General features: G+C 40.5%; 2 protein-coding genes and 1 pseudogene across 3 annotated transcripts; 2 read left to right on the top strand and 1 right to left on the bottom strand.

The window, feature by feature from the left end:
* The first annotated feature begins 2847 nt into the window (after nt 1-2847).
* LOC137946001 (amino acid transporter AVT6E) lies at nt 2848-5198 on the top strand. The gene is made up of 2 exons (XM_068792137.1): nt 2848-5075; nt 5172-5198. The coding sequence occupies exon 1, from the start codon at nt 3187-3189 to the stop codon at nt 4636-4638; it is 1452 nt and encodes a 483-aa protein (XP_068648238.1). The 5' UTR covers nt 2848-3186; the 3' UTR covers nt 4639-5075; nt 5172-5198.
* Nucleotides 5199-6975: 1777 nt separating this feature from the next.
* On the bottom strand, nt 6976-7923 carry LOC137946735 (pentatricopeptide repeat-containing protein At4g38150-like; annotated as a pseudogene).
* Nucleotides 7924-9015: 1092 nt separating this feature from the next.
* Nucleotides 9016-11298, top strand: LOC137946302 (transcription termination factor MTERF6, chloroplastic/mitochondrial-like). 2 transcript variants are annotated; one of them, XM_068792541.1, is made up of 2 exons: nt 9016-9106; nt 10234-11298. In XM_068792541.1, the coding sequence occupies exon 2, from the start codon at nt 10242-10244 to the stop codon at nt 11217-11219; it is 978 nt and encodes a 325-aa protein (XP_068648642.1). In that variant the 5' UTR covers nt 9016-9106; nt 10234-10241; the 3' UTR covers nt 11220-11298. The 2 variants fall into 2 exon arrangements, with proteins under 2 accessions (XP_068648642.1, XP_068648643.1); XM_068792542.1 differs by having other exon boundaries at nt 9016-9119.
* The last annotated feature ends 371 nt before the right edge of the window (nt 11299-11669 follow it).

Here is an 11669-nt window from a genome sequence, read left to right as displayed (position 1 = left end):
TTCCAACACACAGAAGTACTCCCGCTTGACCAAACCCTGCAGCAACCCATCCTCTGGGGTTTTTGTTGGCTGATCCTTGACCATCAAGAGGAAAAAGTATGGATGCTATCCATATGCAAAACACTTCCATTAACACTTTCATTCACCATGGTAGTCACTTGAGTAATGACTTGCTGATTGAGATTCTTCTATGGTTACCCTTCAAGTCTCTCGCCAGATTCAAGTGTGTATCCAAAGCATGGAAAACGCTAATTTCAGATCCTCACTTTCAGAAAAGATTGCCTACCACCATGACGGGTCTCTTATACCAACAGTGGAACATCAGTCTGGGAGAAGTAGGATATGTGTCTGTATCAAACCAAAGTTGCAGGATTCAGTCTCTTATGGATTTAAACCTGAACTTTTGCCCAGTTTATCCTAATCTGAGATTCATGGGTTGTACCAATGGCTTGCTCCTTTTACTCCATGGGTCTGCTCGCCCTCCATGTCCACATGTATACCATGGAAATCTTCCTCCACATCCAGATGTATTCTATGTTTGTAATCCCGCTACAAGGAGATGGGCTGCTCTGCCGGAGTGCCCCAGAGCAAAAAATTGGTACGACTGTGTTCTGATATTTGATCCATGCAGGTCTCCCCATTTCAAAGTCATCAGAATTGGTTCTCTGACAACAACTACTTTAGAGCTTACAATCTTCTACTCCAAAACTGGTTTGTGGGTAAAATCTACAATAACAACAGCACTTCATCGTCATTACTTAACAAGCAGAGGTATCGTTTCTCCTGATGGAATTATATACAGACTGACTTTCACGCAGATGTTATTGAGGATTAACATTGAGAATGAAAGTTGTGTTGAAATCAAGCTCCCAGGGAAAGTGCCCCCCTTTCCTCATTTTGGAATATGTCATGGCAACCTCCACTGTGCCCGGCTTCGTGAAGGTTCCCATCTACAAGTTTGGGAGCTCAAGAACTTGGATGATAATGAATGGGATTTGAAGCACAGTAACTGCATTGAAGCAGTGGTTAGACAAAATTTTGAATGGTCAGAATTTGAAGCAGTAATTTTATTGGCGTTTCATTTGGATATAGAGGTCATCTATCTTGGTCTTTCCAACAAGATCATTTCCTACAATTTCAACAGTGAGATCGTGGAGGAGATTTATAGTTTCTCTCAGCAGCACCACGTGAGCAGAAATCTTAGAGTTCATCCTTTCAAGCCTTCTTTCTTGGACTGTCTTGATGACGCCCATCACAACTGGTGAGGCAGACATAGGGTTAGCTTTCTGTGGAAAGAGTTCTTCAATCTTCATAACACATTTTGTCCATGGTAGACAGTCTTGATGTAAAGCCCATGTCACTGTGAGGTAAACCTGATTGCGTAAAAAGGTGTTTATGTGTTGCATGTTGCTCATTGGCTCAACTAGTAGCAAGATTCTACTGCAAATTGTTCCTCAAAGTGACAATCTCCATGACACATAATTGCACAAAAAATCCCAATTTGTAAATATTGTATTTGGGACAAAAAGAGTAGCTATTGAACTATAATAAGAACATGGAAGCATAGATTAAATCGCATCATTTCCTTTCTATCTACTCTAAATAGCACAGACGCTTCTTCCTCGAGACATTACGCCGTGATTAACAGGATTTGAGCTCCCGCCTGTGTCCCATAATGGCCCCCAAGGTGGAGAAGCTATTGAAGATAAGACTTAAGTGTCTACATAAATTTCTGTAAAGGTACGTGGTGACGAAGACTTACAGCAAGTTGAGACTTTTGCCACGAGAGAACTTCTCCCTTTTTTTCAGAGACCGAAACAATTGTTTACTGCTAGTTCTGACTAATCAGGGGCAAACGGTTCGGATGAGACTGCCCCAAGAGAGAGACAAGCAGAAGTTCATTCTTCGACATCAAGACGATAGATTGGAGAATGAGAAAACAGGCATCAGATGATTCAGAAGTGCTTTCTACTGTAAAATACTTCCTCCTACTGAATTATTCCTATAGAAATAAGAACACTTCACACAAAATAATTAGAAGTTGCGGAAACTTCAACACAAGCTTTCCTTGCCCCAAAAAACGTTCGTAACGGGCCAGAGGAGATAGACAACGCATTAAAATGCAGTTTTTCTTCTCAAAAGAGAAATGGATGGCACCGGCAATTCCCGGACATCGGAAGCTTACGGTCGCCTTGGTGATGGCAAACACCTCCCTTGATCGAGAACAGGATTAAAAGATGAAAAACGGTTTTACCGATATATCGGCAGATACAGTTAATAGACGATACGCAGTATATAGGATAAACATCGGGAAGTTTTACCTTGTTCACCGTTACGCACCTATTAGCTTACCGAAACAAAGCAGTAAAAACAAAAGTCTAATCGACCGTAACAACTTTGATGTGACCGCTTAGTAGCGGGTTTGGCTATGTACGGCAGGTAACACGTCCGAGTCAGATCGAGTTTACTCGGTCGGTCAACTTTAAAAGAGAGATGGACCGATCGATGATCGACGATCGACGCACTCCAAGAATCTCAACTATATTACCATTTTAAATGTATGCAATTTTCTTATTTAGCAGATTTTAAACACACAAAATAAAAAAAAATTATTTAATGAGAAACTTTTTTTTTTGCTGATTTTTACAAATAAAGCAAGGAGGCCTTTCTTTAAAAACCCTGGAAGTATCAAAGACACGGAGGGATTCAAGAGTCGAAGATAGGATACGTATCTCTTGCCCAATTTGACCAGATTTGCGTCTCCGACGACTTTCGGTATCCTCTACTTCCGGGTCATTCCCAAGTCCTCTCTTTGAGTTTTGCCCGGCTCCCTCCCTTTCAGAGAAGAAAAGGCAAGTCCGCCAACGGCTGGCTGCATAACGAACCAGTCGTCTGCAGCCAAATGAGGAAGAAGCGACGTCGTTTCTGATACGATTCAATCAGACGATAGAATCCTTTTCTGCTTCCCCTTTTCTCAGCATCCGTAGAGGATAACCTGTTGAGATATGTATTGCCAGAGAATGGGGGAGTGAAAAGGATGAGAAGCAACCAGAAATAAAAGAAGAGAAATCCATTTGAGCTCATAAGTTTGCAGATCTGCGAGACCCAGAATCGCATTCCTTTAGTTGCCGGTAGTGTTTTCGTCCAGAGCCGCCCGCTTTTATTGTTGTTATTGTTGCTCTTGCAATGGATAGTAGTTATACTGCGATTCCCAGGGGTTCTTTCCTGGAATTGCAGACACAAAACAATGATGAAAGTCCATCGAAAAACCCTAGCTTCGTCCCAAAATTTCCAATCGAATCGATATCTGTGGAAGACGGAGATGTTGAGATCCATGACGTCGATGACGACAATTTTCCCCTCATTTATGAGGAATCTTCAAGCAATGGATCTGGGATCTCCGGTGCGGTCTTCAACCTCACCACCTCCATCATCGGAGCTGGCATCATGGCTCTTCCTGCTACTATGAAAGTCTTGGGCGTCCTTTTAGGAACTTCTTTGATCGTTGTAATGGGTGTTATTTCTGAATTCAGCATCGAATTACTGGTTAGACTTTCCGTTCTTAGAAAAGCTTCATCTTACGGGGAAGTAGTGGAGTCAGCATTAGGCCGCCCTGCGAGCATTCTCGCCGAGATCTGTATTATCATAAATAACGCCGGTATCTTGGTAGTTTATTTAATTATCATGGGCGACGTCCTGTCCGGATCATCCAATCACTTGGGCGTTTTTGTACAATGGCTCGGAAATGGAGTTTGGGATGGGCGTTGGCTAGTCGTTCTAGTTATTTTGGTTTTCTGCTTGCTGCCTCTCTGCTTGTTGCGAAAAATCGAATCATTAAGCTTTCCTTCAGCAGTTTCCGTGGCTCTTGCAGTTGTTTTTGTTGTTGTGGCAGGCACAATTGCACTTGTTAAGCTCGTGGAAGGTCGGATTCAGACTCCAAGATTAGGACCTGATTTTGGATCCAGGAAAGCTATTCTGGATTTGCTTGTGGTTATTCCCATCATGACAAATGCCTACATCTGCCATTTTAACATCCAGCCAATCTATAATGAACTGCAAGGTAGATCACCCCAGAAAATGATTCGGGTTGGGAGGATTACCACTGTTATCTGTGTTGTTGTGTATGCTCTCACGGCTGTATCTGGTTATTTACTATTTGGGGATGATACTGAATCAGATGTGCTAACCAATTTTGATGAAGATCTTGGTATTCGGTTCAGCTTGGTTTTGAACTACGTGGTCCGAATTGGCTATGTTCTTCACCTCATCCTGGTTTTCCCAGTGATCCATTTTTCTTTGAGGCAAACTGTAGATGCTCTGGCATTTAAAGGGTGGACACCCCTAGTGGAGAGCGGAAAGAGATCGGCTGCATTGACGGTTGTTCTGTTGATTCTCATTTATCTGGGTTCCACAATGATCCCCAACATCTGGGTGGCATTCAAGTTTACAGGCGCAACTACAGCAGTCTCATTGGGTTTTATTTTCCCATCTCTTATAGCATTAAGGTTGCACAAACAGGGGGAGGTTTTACTAGAAGGGGAGAGGACCCTTTCATGGCTGATGTTGGTAATGGCTGTTCTGGTTAGTGCAATAGGAGTTGCAGGGAATGTCTACAGCCTCAAGGGTGAATCTGGATGAGATGAAAGTGCTGAAAAAGGAGGGATAGTCCAGAATGGCATTTGGTTGTCAATGCAGTTTCCCGTTGTTTTTTACCTTAGTAATGTTTGAAGAGACGTATTCTTTTGAACAGAAGAGCTTATCGGTAGTTGTTCGATAGGATTTTGCAGTGAGTACATAGCTCCAAATTCTCATGGTTATGAAATTTGAGCACTCTGTTGTCACTAGAAACCTGCAAGGGAATGGAGGCTTTGTCTTTAAACTGCAAATACTATCAATGAAATTAGCTAGTTTGGGGTGAGAATACCACCTAATAGAGATCTGACCTTGGAGGGATAGTTTTCTGAAGTAGAAAACCTTTTTTTTCTTTGTAAAGATGCTCGGTGGCATAGCTTCCAGAAAGATTGCTAGCCCCACAGTTGATAATTCTCTCATATTTGTTTACTCTTTGCTCAATTGTGAGAAAATTTTCCACATTTGCTTTACATATTGTACTTGTTTCCTTGATTGTTTGAGACAAAATTCATGTATTCTTACCGTGTAGCGTTTTACAGAAATCAAAACTGACAAATGCAAGTTCAGGAACCTTCTTCATATGATTATGATTTGAGAGAACGCGACCACTATCAATCAGGTTTATGAGTGAAGAGTTGTGTTATGTCTGACCTTTCCAAACCCTAAATTTTGATGCCTCAGTTCAGGTATCTCTCCCAGCGACCCCATGGATTATATATTCCTCTTCTGGCATACCTCAATGGTTGTATCAAACAAATTGCGGAGTTTTGCTGGTCAGTGTTGTCATTATCAACTATCAATTGACAAATCAAAGTATTGCATTTCCTTGTGGAATTAAGGCTGGACACAGGAACTTCTGCCGGCTCAGCAGGAATTATAACTTAGTGAAAACTCCCACAAAATGCTGGGATCGTCAGATTACTTATATGAATTTTAATAGCTTGTTTTTATCTTTTAGCCAGTTAATAACAATTTTCACAAAGTGGAACCCCTTTGTTTGCCTAACCCAATGAACTTTGTCGAAATGCTGATTCAACCTGAGTATCAGAAAATTATCACAGAACTAACAACAAAAAGAAAAGAGAGTCAGCCCATAACGAAATAAAGTTTATTGCAGTAGAAGCAAGAGCAACACTGTATCGCTGCCCCCAATAAGACCTAGTAAAGTGAGAATCTGATTAACTCTTCTTCTGACCTCTTCAGACTGGAAGTTTCCAAAAACTCCCAATTAAAAATATCTCAGTCAATCATGCAGTTGAGATATTTGGGACAGCTCTTATAGTGGGATCCCAGAAAAAAAAAATAACTACTAGCATCCAGAACAAGTATTCAGTCAAAGGCAATCGAATTAGTCGATAATGTCTACCATCTCTTCATCACCTGTCACTTATATGCTTTGATTACTAGCTTCATCATAATTTGAGAACATTATACTATCAAGGATGCTTATCATCTTTCATCATTGTCAGTAACCACATTGTTAGTAGATCGAGTCATCAAGTTGATAAAGGGAGGACAATGGGATCCATAGAGGAAAAAGAAAAGAAAAGGGTAAATAAATGGAAGAAATCCCAGAGAGTCCTCTTATCACCACTAAGTGGTGTTTTCAATAAAAAAATTCTTTTCTTTTTCTGAAAATTCTACAGAAAGTTACTTGATGAGATGTTTCTTATGCAATCAACCGTCATAAAGTGATCGGGATAACCCAGCAAATATTTGCAGAAAAAAGAAACCACCATGAGGAAGTGGTAGTGATTTTCTATGGTACCATTCACCCAATCAGTGCACTGCTCAGCTATTAGTCTAATCAAGTTAGTGGTTCTGGATCTTAGTACTGGACCATAGGCAAACAGATTCAGGGCATCTTCAGAAAAATGAAGAATCAAGGATGCTATTTGTTAATGCTACTACTTGTGAAAAAATTAGGTTCATGGGTGTTGAGGGACTGAGGAGGTGCATGAACCCATGTTCTGTATTACCATCAGAGATACAGCAGCCATATCTTCTGATGAAGCCTCAGATATCCTAAATGGACCAGTAAAGCTTCTCTTCGTGTTTTATGAAGTGTCGACTCTGCATATGGTCCATACAGTCTCTCTCTCTCTACAACAAGTTGTTGCGAAACTATCTGCTCCCTGTAAGGCTAAACAAAGTAGCCTATTCAAACAGAAAATCAGTGAAAACTCATCAGTTTTTTTCTACATGAGCAAAAGTTCAGAGCAACAACTTTGAGGCCCGATCGCAAGCTAGTGGAAACCTGAATTTCAAAATGAAGCAGCACATTCCAGCGAACAAGTCGGAGTTCAATGGACCATATTTCGGTGCATCATATCTGACTTTGATAATTCATATTCAAGGTTGATGATTCACAACATTATGGAATCACCTATGAAACGAAAAACAGCTCAAAGGAAAGAACTCAGCAAGAAAGCATTCACAACATTTGTTATTAATCAGCACAGAGTGGCTGCAAATAAACCACGTAGTATTCCAGGAAATTCAGACTAACACAACTCATTGGCAGTGAAGCAACATAAAATAATTGAAATTTGGCTTATTTCACATGAGCCAATAAAGACCTTTCACCTAATTCAACAATTCTTTTATCACCTCATACTGCATCACGAAAGTGTATACAAACTTTGCAAACGAAGAGAAATTAGAGCACTCTGTTGGGGACTTTCTTTTCAAAGATAACCTCCCACAGAGAAGGTGAATATGGACCTTTCTTACCTAAATGCTCTTTCACTGTCTTCTCATCAACCGCATAGCCTTTCTCTCTCAACCTCTGAATGACACATTGAGCTTCTTCTGATCCCTTTTCTTTGTGAAACCCATCAACCAAACCAATAAAAGTAGCAACATTTGGTGAATGCCCAGCCTTCAACATCTCAATGCAAGACCCAATCGCATCTTCCAGCTGCTTCCCTTTACACAATCCTTGAACAAAAACCGTATAGCTGAATGCATTGGGGGATATACCATTGTTCTGCATTTTCCTGAAAACCCCTTTTGCATCTTCAAACTTTAGTGCCTTTCAGAACCCTTCCACAACAGCCGTATAGATTACAACTTCAGGGATTGTACCCTTTTCACGCATTAACCCAAAGAGCTTCATGGCTTCTTGAACCAAACCGTCCTTGCATAGGCCATCAGCATTGCAACGGGATTGGGGATGAGCCCCGTTTCTTTCATTTTCCTGAAAATCTCGTCAGCGTCTTGAGGCGATGGATTCGGTGAGGCAGCTTCAGGTAGTTCAGATTCTTTGGTGGAATTTTCTTGGATGGGATTTTATGTCTTCTGGTCACAGTTTTTTCATTACCAAGTCCAAATAGAACGTCGTATTGATCCTGTGGCTCTCCCTTTCGTTCCCTAAGGGTTCCTTGGGGCAAATGCGCCTCAGAATCTATACGAGCTGATTCTATAACTCCCTCCCTTTCTTCACCACCACTAAATTTTTCAAAGAAAGAACCGCCAGGCTGAACCTTCCTTCTTTCTCCTCTGATGGGCCTATCAGCCATCTGCATTGCAGAACTTTGACCGGCATTTCTAGCTCTTCCAAAAGTCTGGATATCCTATCAGCTTCAAAGGAAGCAGGTTCTCAGACCGGCTGAATCTTCTATCCCCTCTGAAGGGTCTCTTGGCGAAGCCACTGGAAGAATTTTGCCAGGCATCGTCCCTCCTTGACCTCCCGCTATCGTCGTCTAGATTGAAGTCAAAATCTCCGGACTGGTCAAGTCTTCTCTCTCTCTTAAAGGTCTGTCCGGGATTGAGCTGAAATGGGTATGAAGGGGAGAATGAGATGAAATACTGTGATGAAGATCAAATTCTGAGGATCGAACGAGACATTTTGAAAGAGAAACAAAAGGAAAAGTGAGCAACTTTAGAGCGCATTATTAAGCTGTTAGTTCTTCCTCACATCACAGGAGAAGAGTCGGGGTTTCGAGGGCTTTAGGGTGTAAAAGACGATCACTGACGATAGACTACTTCACCGGGCTCGATGCTGTATATGCTGGGCGTCCAGAAGACACGGTGGCTGAGGCCCATTAGGTGAGGTGAAAAATTAGATAGTAGTGACGAAAAGTATAATGGGCCACTAGGTTGCACAGTGTCTAAGGCCCATTAGGCATGGTTAATAAACTCGATTTTTTTCCAGAAGTAGCAAAATAATTTTTAGTAATTGACATAAATAAGTTAATTAGGGAAATAATTGTTACCCATCCTAACTGACTTTAATTACGGTAAAATCACTTACGGATAAAGTGTCAGCGTCGTTTGGAGGGGTATTTTCGTCATGTAAAAAGTGTATATCTCAGAGAGGTAAAGATAAGAAATGGTAGGAAAATGGATACTGAGAGCTTATATTTCTGCTTCTCTGGGATAAGGCTTCTTCGTGCATCCATAAATTCTATTTGCGTGCTCTCTTTCATTAGTCTGCTGCAGCTCACGGAACAATAACAGAGTTCAATAACAGGTAGGAAAACCAGGTATTCCTCTCTTAACGAGATTTTGGTATTTCAATCCATAGAACTTGTAGAGTAATTTGAATCAGTTCTAGATTTCAAAAAAGTATCTAATGTAGCCTCCACTGGCATTTGGGGTTTGCTTTCTAAATTCGTCCGATTCCTTTTTTCGGCACTATAGTTGTTTCAATTCCAGTCCTACCGGCAGAGGTGAACAGGCTTGTAGTTTCGGTATGGTTGCTTACGACCTGGCCTCTGTGCGAGCGAATTGGTCGATGTTTGGCATTTTAATGTTCGATATCTACGAACTTATGGGTAATATAGCCATTTTAAGACTGGTAGCACAAGTTTTCCCTCCAAAAACCTCAAAGCTAGACAACTAGTTTTAAGTATTGGAATGTGTTTTCTTGCTATTGACTTGTTGCCAGGTAAGTGAGTTGAGTCCGAAGTTCATACTTTTTATACTAGACTCAATTTTTTTATTTGTGAACCATTTTGATCTGACGTAAATAAAAAGTTTACCCAGTTCAATGAAGGTTTTTGTATTTGAAAGGTCAATTATCAACTGCATTGGAACTTATCACATTCTTATCTTGTCAATTGATACCTTGACTTAGTGAGAAGTGACTCATCTCTCCAACAGAACCTGTTAAGGTCATAATTTTGCTACTCTTGTCATCCCAAAAGATTTTATTTCTACTGCTATGGTTATTTGTTACCAAAGAGTAATAAGGGTGCCCTTTAAAGAAGTCTGGATTAACATGTTCAGCATAAATGAGAGGATTGATATATTGAATCAGTTAGAAATTAGTTATATCATCAACATACCCGGTTAAGGTTATAGTTCGACTATTCTCATACCCAAAAAATTTTTCTAGGGCTATGGTTATTATTATTCTATTTTCTTTAAACGATGGAAATTTTAGTAATTGTGGTTGTTATGCTACAATGGAGTGATCTGTGGAGCTCTTCAAAAGTAATCTGGATAATCTCTTCAGCTTTGTTGAATCAGAGGAGTGTCTTAGTGTCTTATATCCTTCCTCTGTCATGCCTACACTCCATGGTCTGAGTCTCATGCTGATTGCTTTTGCACTAAATGATGTTAGAAATGGTCTCATATCATCTAGTATTCTTGTAGGAAACGTGATGGGCAGTACGCAACTAGGTAGTATTATTGGGTTCTTGAAGGAGAAAGGTTTTGATGATGAAACGATCAATGTTATGCTCAAAAGATGCAAACGACTGGAGGGTGTTGGAAGGGAGAGAGCCTGTGAAAATTGGATATACCTTAATAAAATTGGAATTCACGAGAGAAAGATCCCCTCTGTTGTTTCAAAATGCCCCAAGATCCTTGCTTTAGGATTGAACGAGAAGCTTGTGCCCATGGTTCAGTGTCTGGCAACATTGGGAACAAAACCAAGTGACGTGAGCATGGCAATAACAAGATTTCCCCAAATACTTTCCCATAGTGTTGAAGAGAAGCTATGCCCACTTTTAGCTTTCTTTCAGGCATTGGGGATCCATGAGAAGCAACTGGGTAAGGTATTACTGCTCAACCCAAGACTTATCAGCTACAGCATTGAATCTAAACTGAAGCAAATCATAGAGTTCCTCTCAAGTCTTGGTCTAGACAAAGAAGGAATGATTGGTAAGATTTTGGTGAAGCATCCATTTATAATGGGCTACAGTGTGGAGAACAGGCTCCGGCCGACATCAGAGTTTCTGAAATCAGTAGGTCTCAAAGAACATGATCTTCAGAGAGTTGCCCTGAATTTTCCTGAGGTGTTATGCAGAGATGAGAAGAAGATCCTGAGGACCAATTTAACTTTTTTGAGAAACACTGGGTTTAATGATAGACAGATTGCCACACTTGTTACTAGTTACCCTCCTATTTTAGTAAAGAGCATCAAGAATTCTCTTGAGCCAAGAATACTGTTCTTACGAGAGGTTATGGGTAGAGATTTTAATGAAATCGTGGATTATCCAGAGTGCTTTCAGCATGGTCTAAAGAAGAGATTGGAGCTCAGACATCGGATGCTTGAACAGAGAAACATAGTTAGTAGCTTGAGTGAAATGCTAGAGTGTAATCACAGCAAGTTTGTTCTCAAGTTTGGCATTTGCTGATTTTTTCTTTCCAGGTACCACCTGTTTGTTGCACTATTTTGGTTGGATTTCTTGGTATAGAAATTGCCTTTTTGAGACTCCTGATGTGTTGTTTGGTAGGTTCATTTCTAATTTCAACTTAACTAATGTTGCAAGCACTAGATACTCGATACTTCTTAATAGAAAACGAATCCTGTAATCTGCAATCAAAACCAAAGATTAATATTCAAACCTTGTTAGTCGCCTCCAGCAATCTGCAGGTGGAACCAAACAATATACAAATCCAAGTTAAAGCATTATTAATCAGAAAAACCAAACTTTGATGTTCTTCTAACATCCAGCTCGAAGTCTGAAATTAAACACCACAAGCACTCACAGATGGCAACAATAGAGATAGAGGGAGGGATGCATTGAGGCATTTCCAGATATTACAAGGAATAATACTTTTCATTTGTGATGATTCATCAAAAC

Source organism: Aristolochia californica, unplaced genomic scaffold, assembly GCF_029961685.1.
Source record: "Aristolochia californica isolate CCGP_79_NKW_82.1479 unplaced genomic scaffold, dmAriCali1.0.hap1 SCAF_12, whole genome shotgun sequence".
Classification (NCBI taxonomy): Eukaryota; Viridiplantae; Streptophyta; class Magnoliopsida; order Piperales; family Aristolochiaceae; genus Aristolochia; species Aristolochia californica.
Note: the sequence above shows the minus strand (reverse complement) of the source record. Positions and strands in the feature narration are given on the sequence as shown.

Excerpts from the sequence above, each read along its gene's own strand:
- LOC137946302 (XM_068792541.1), top strand. The coding sequence starts at position 10,242 with ATGGGCAGTACGCAACTAGGTAGTATTATTGGGTTCTTGAAGGAGAAA.
- LOC137946001 (XM_068792137.1), top strand. The coding sequence starts at position 3,187 with ATGGATAGTAGTTATACTGCGATTCCCAGGGGTTCTTTCCTGGAATTG.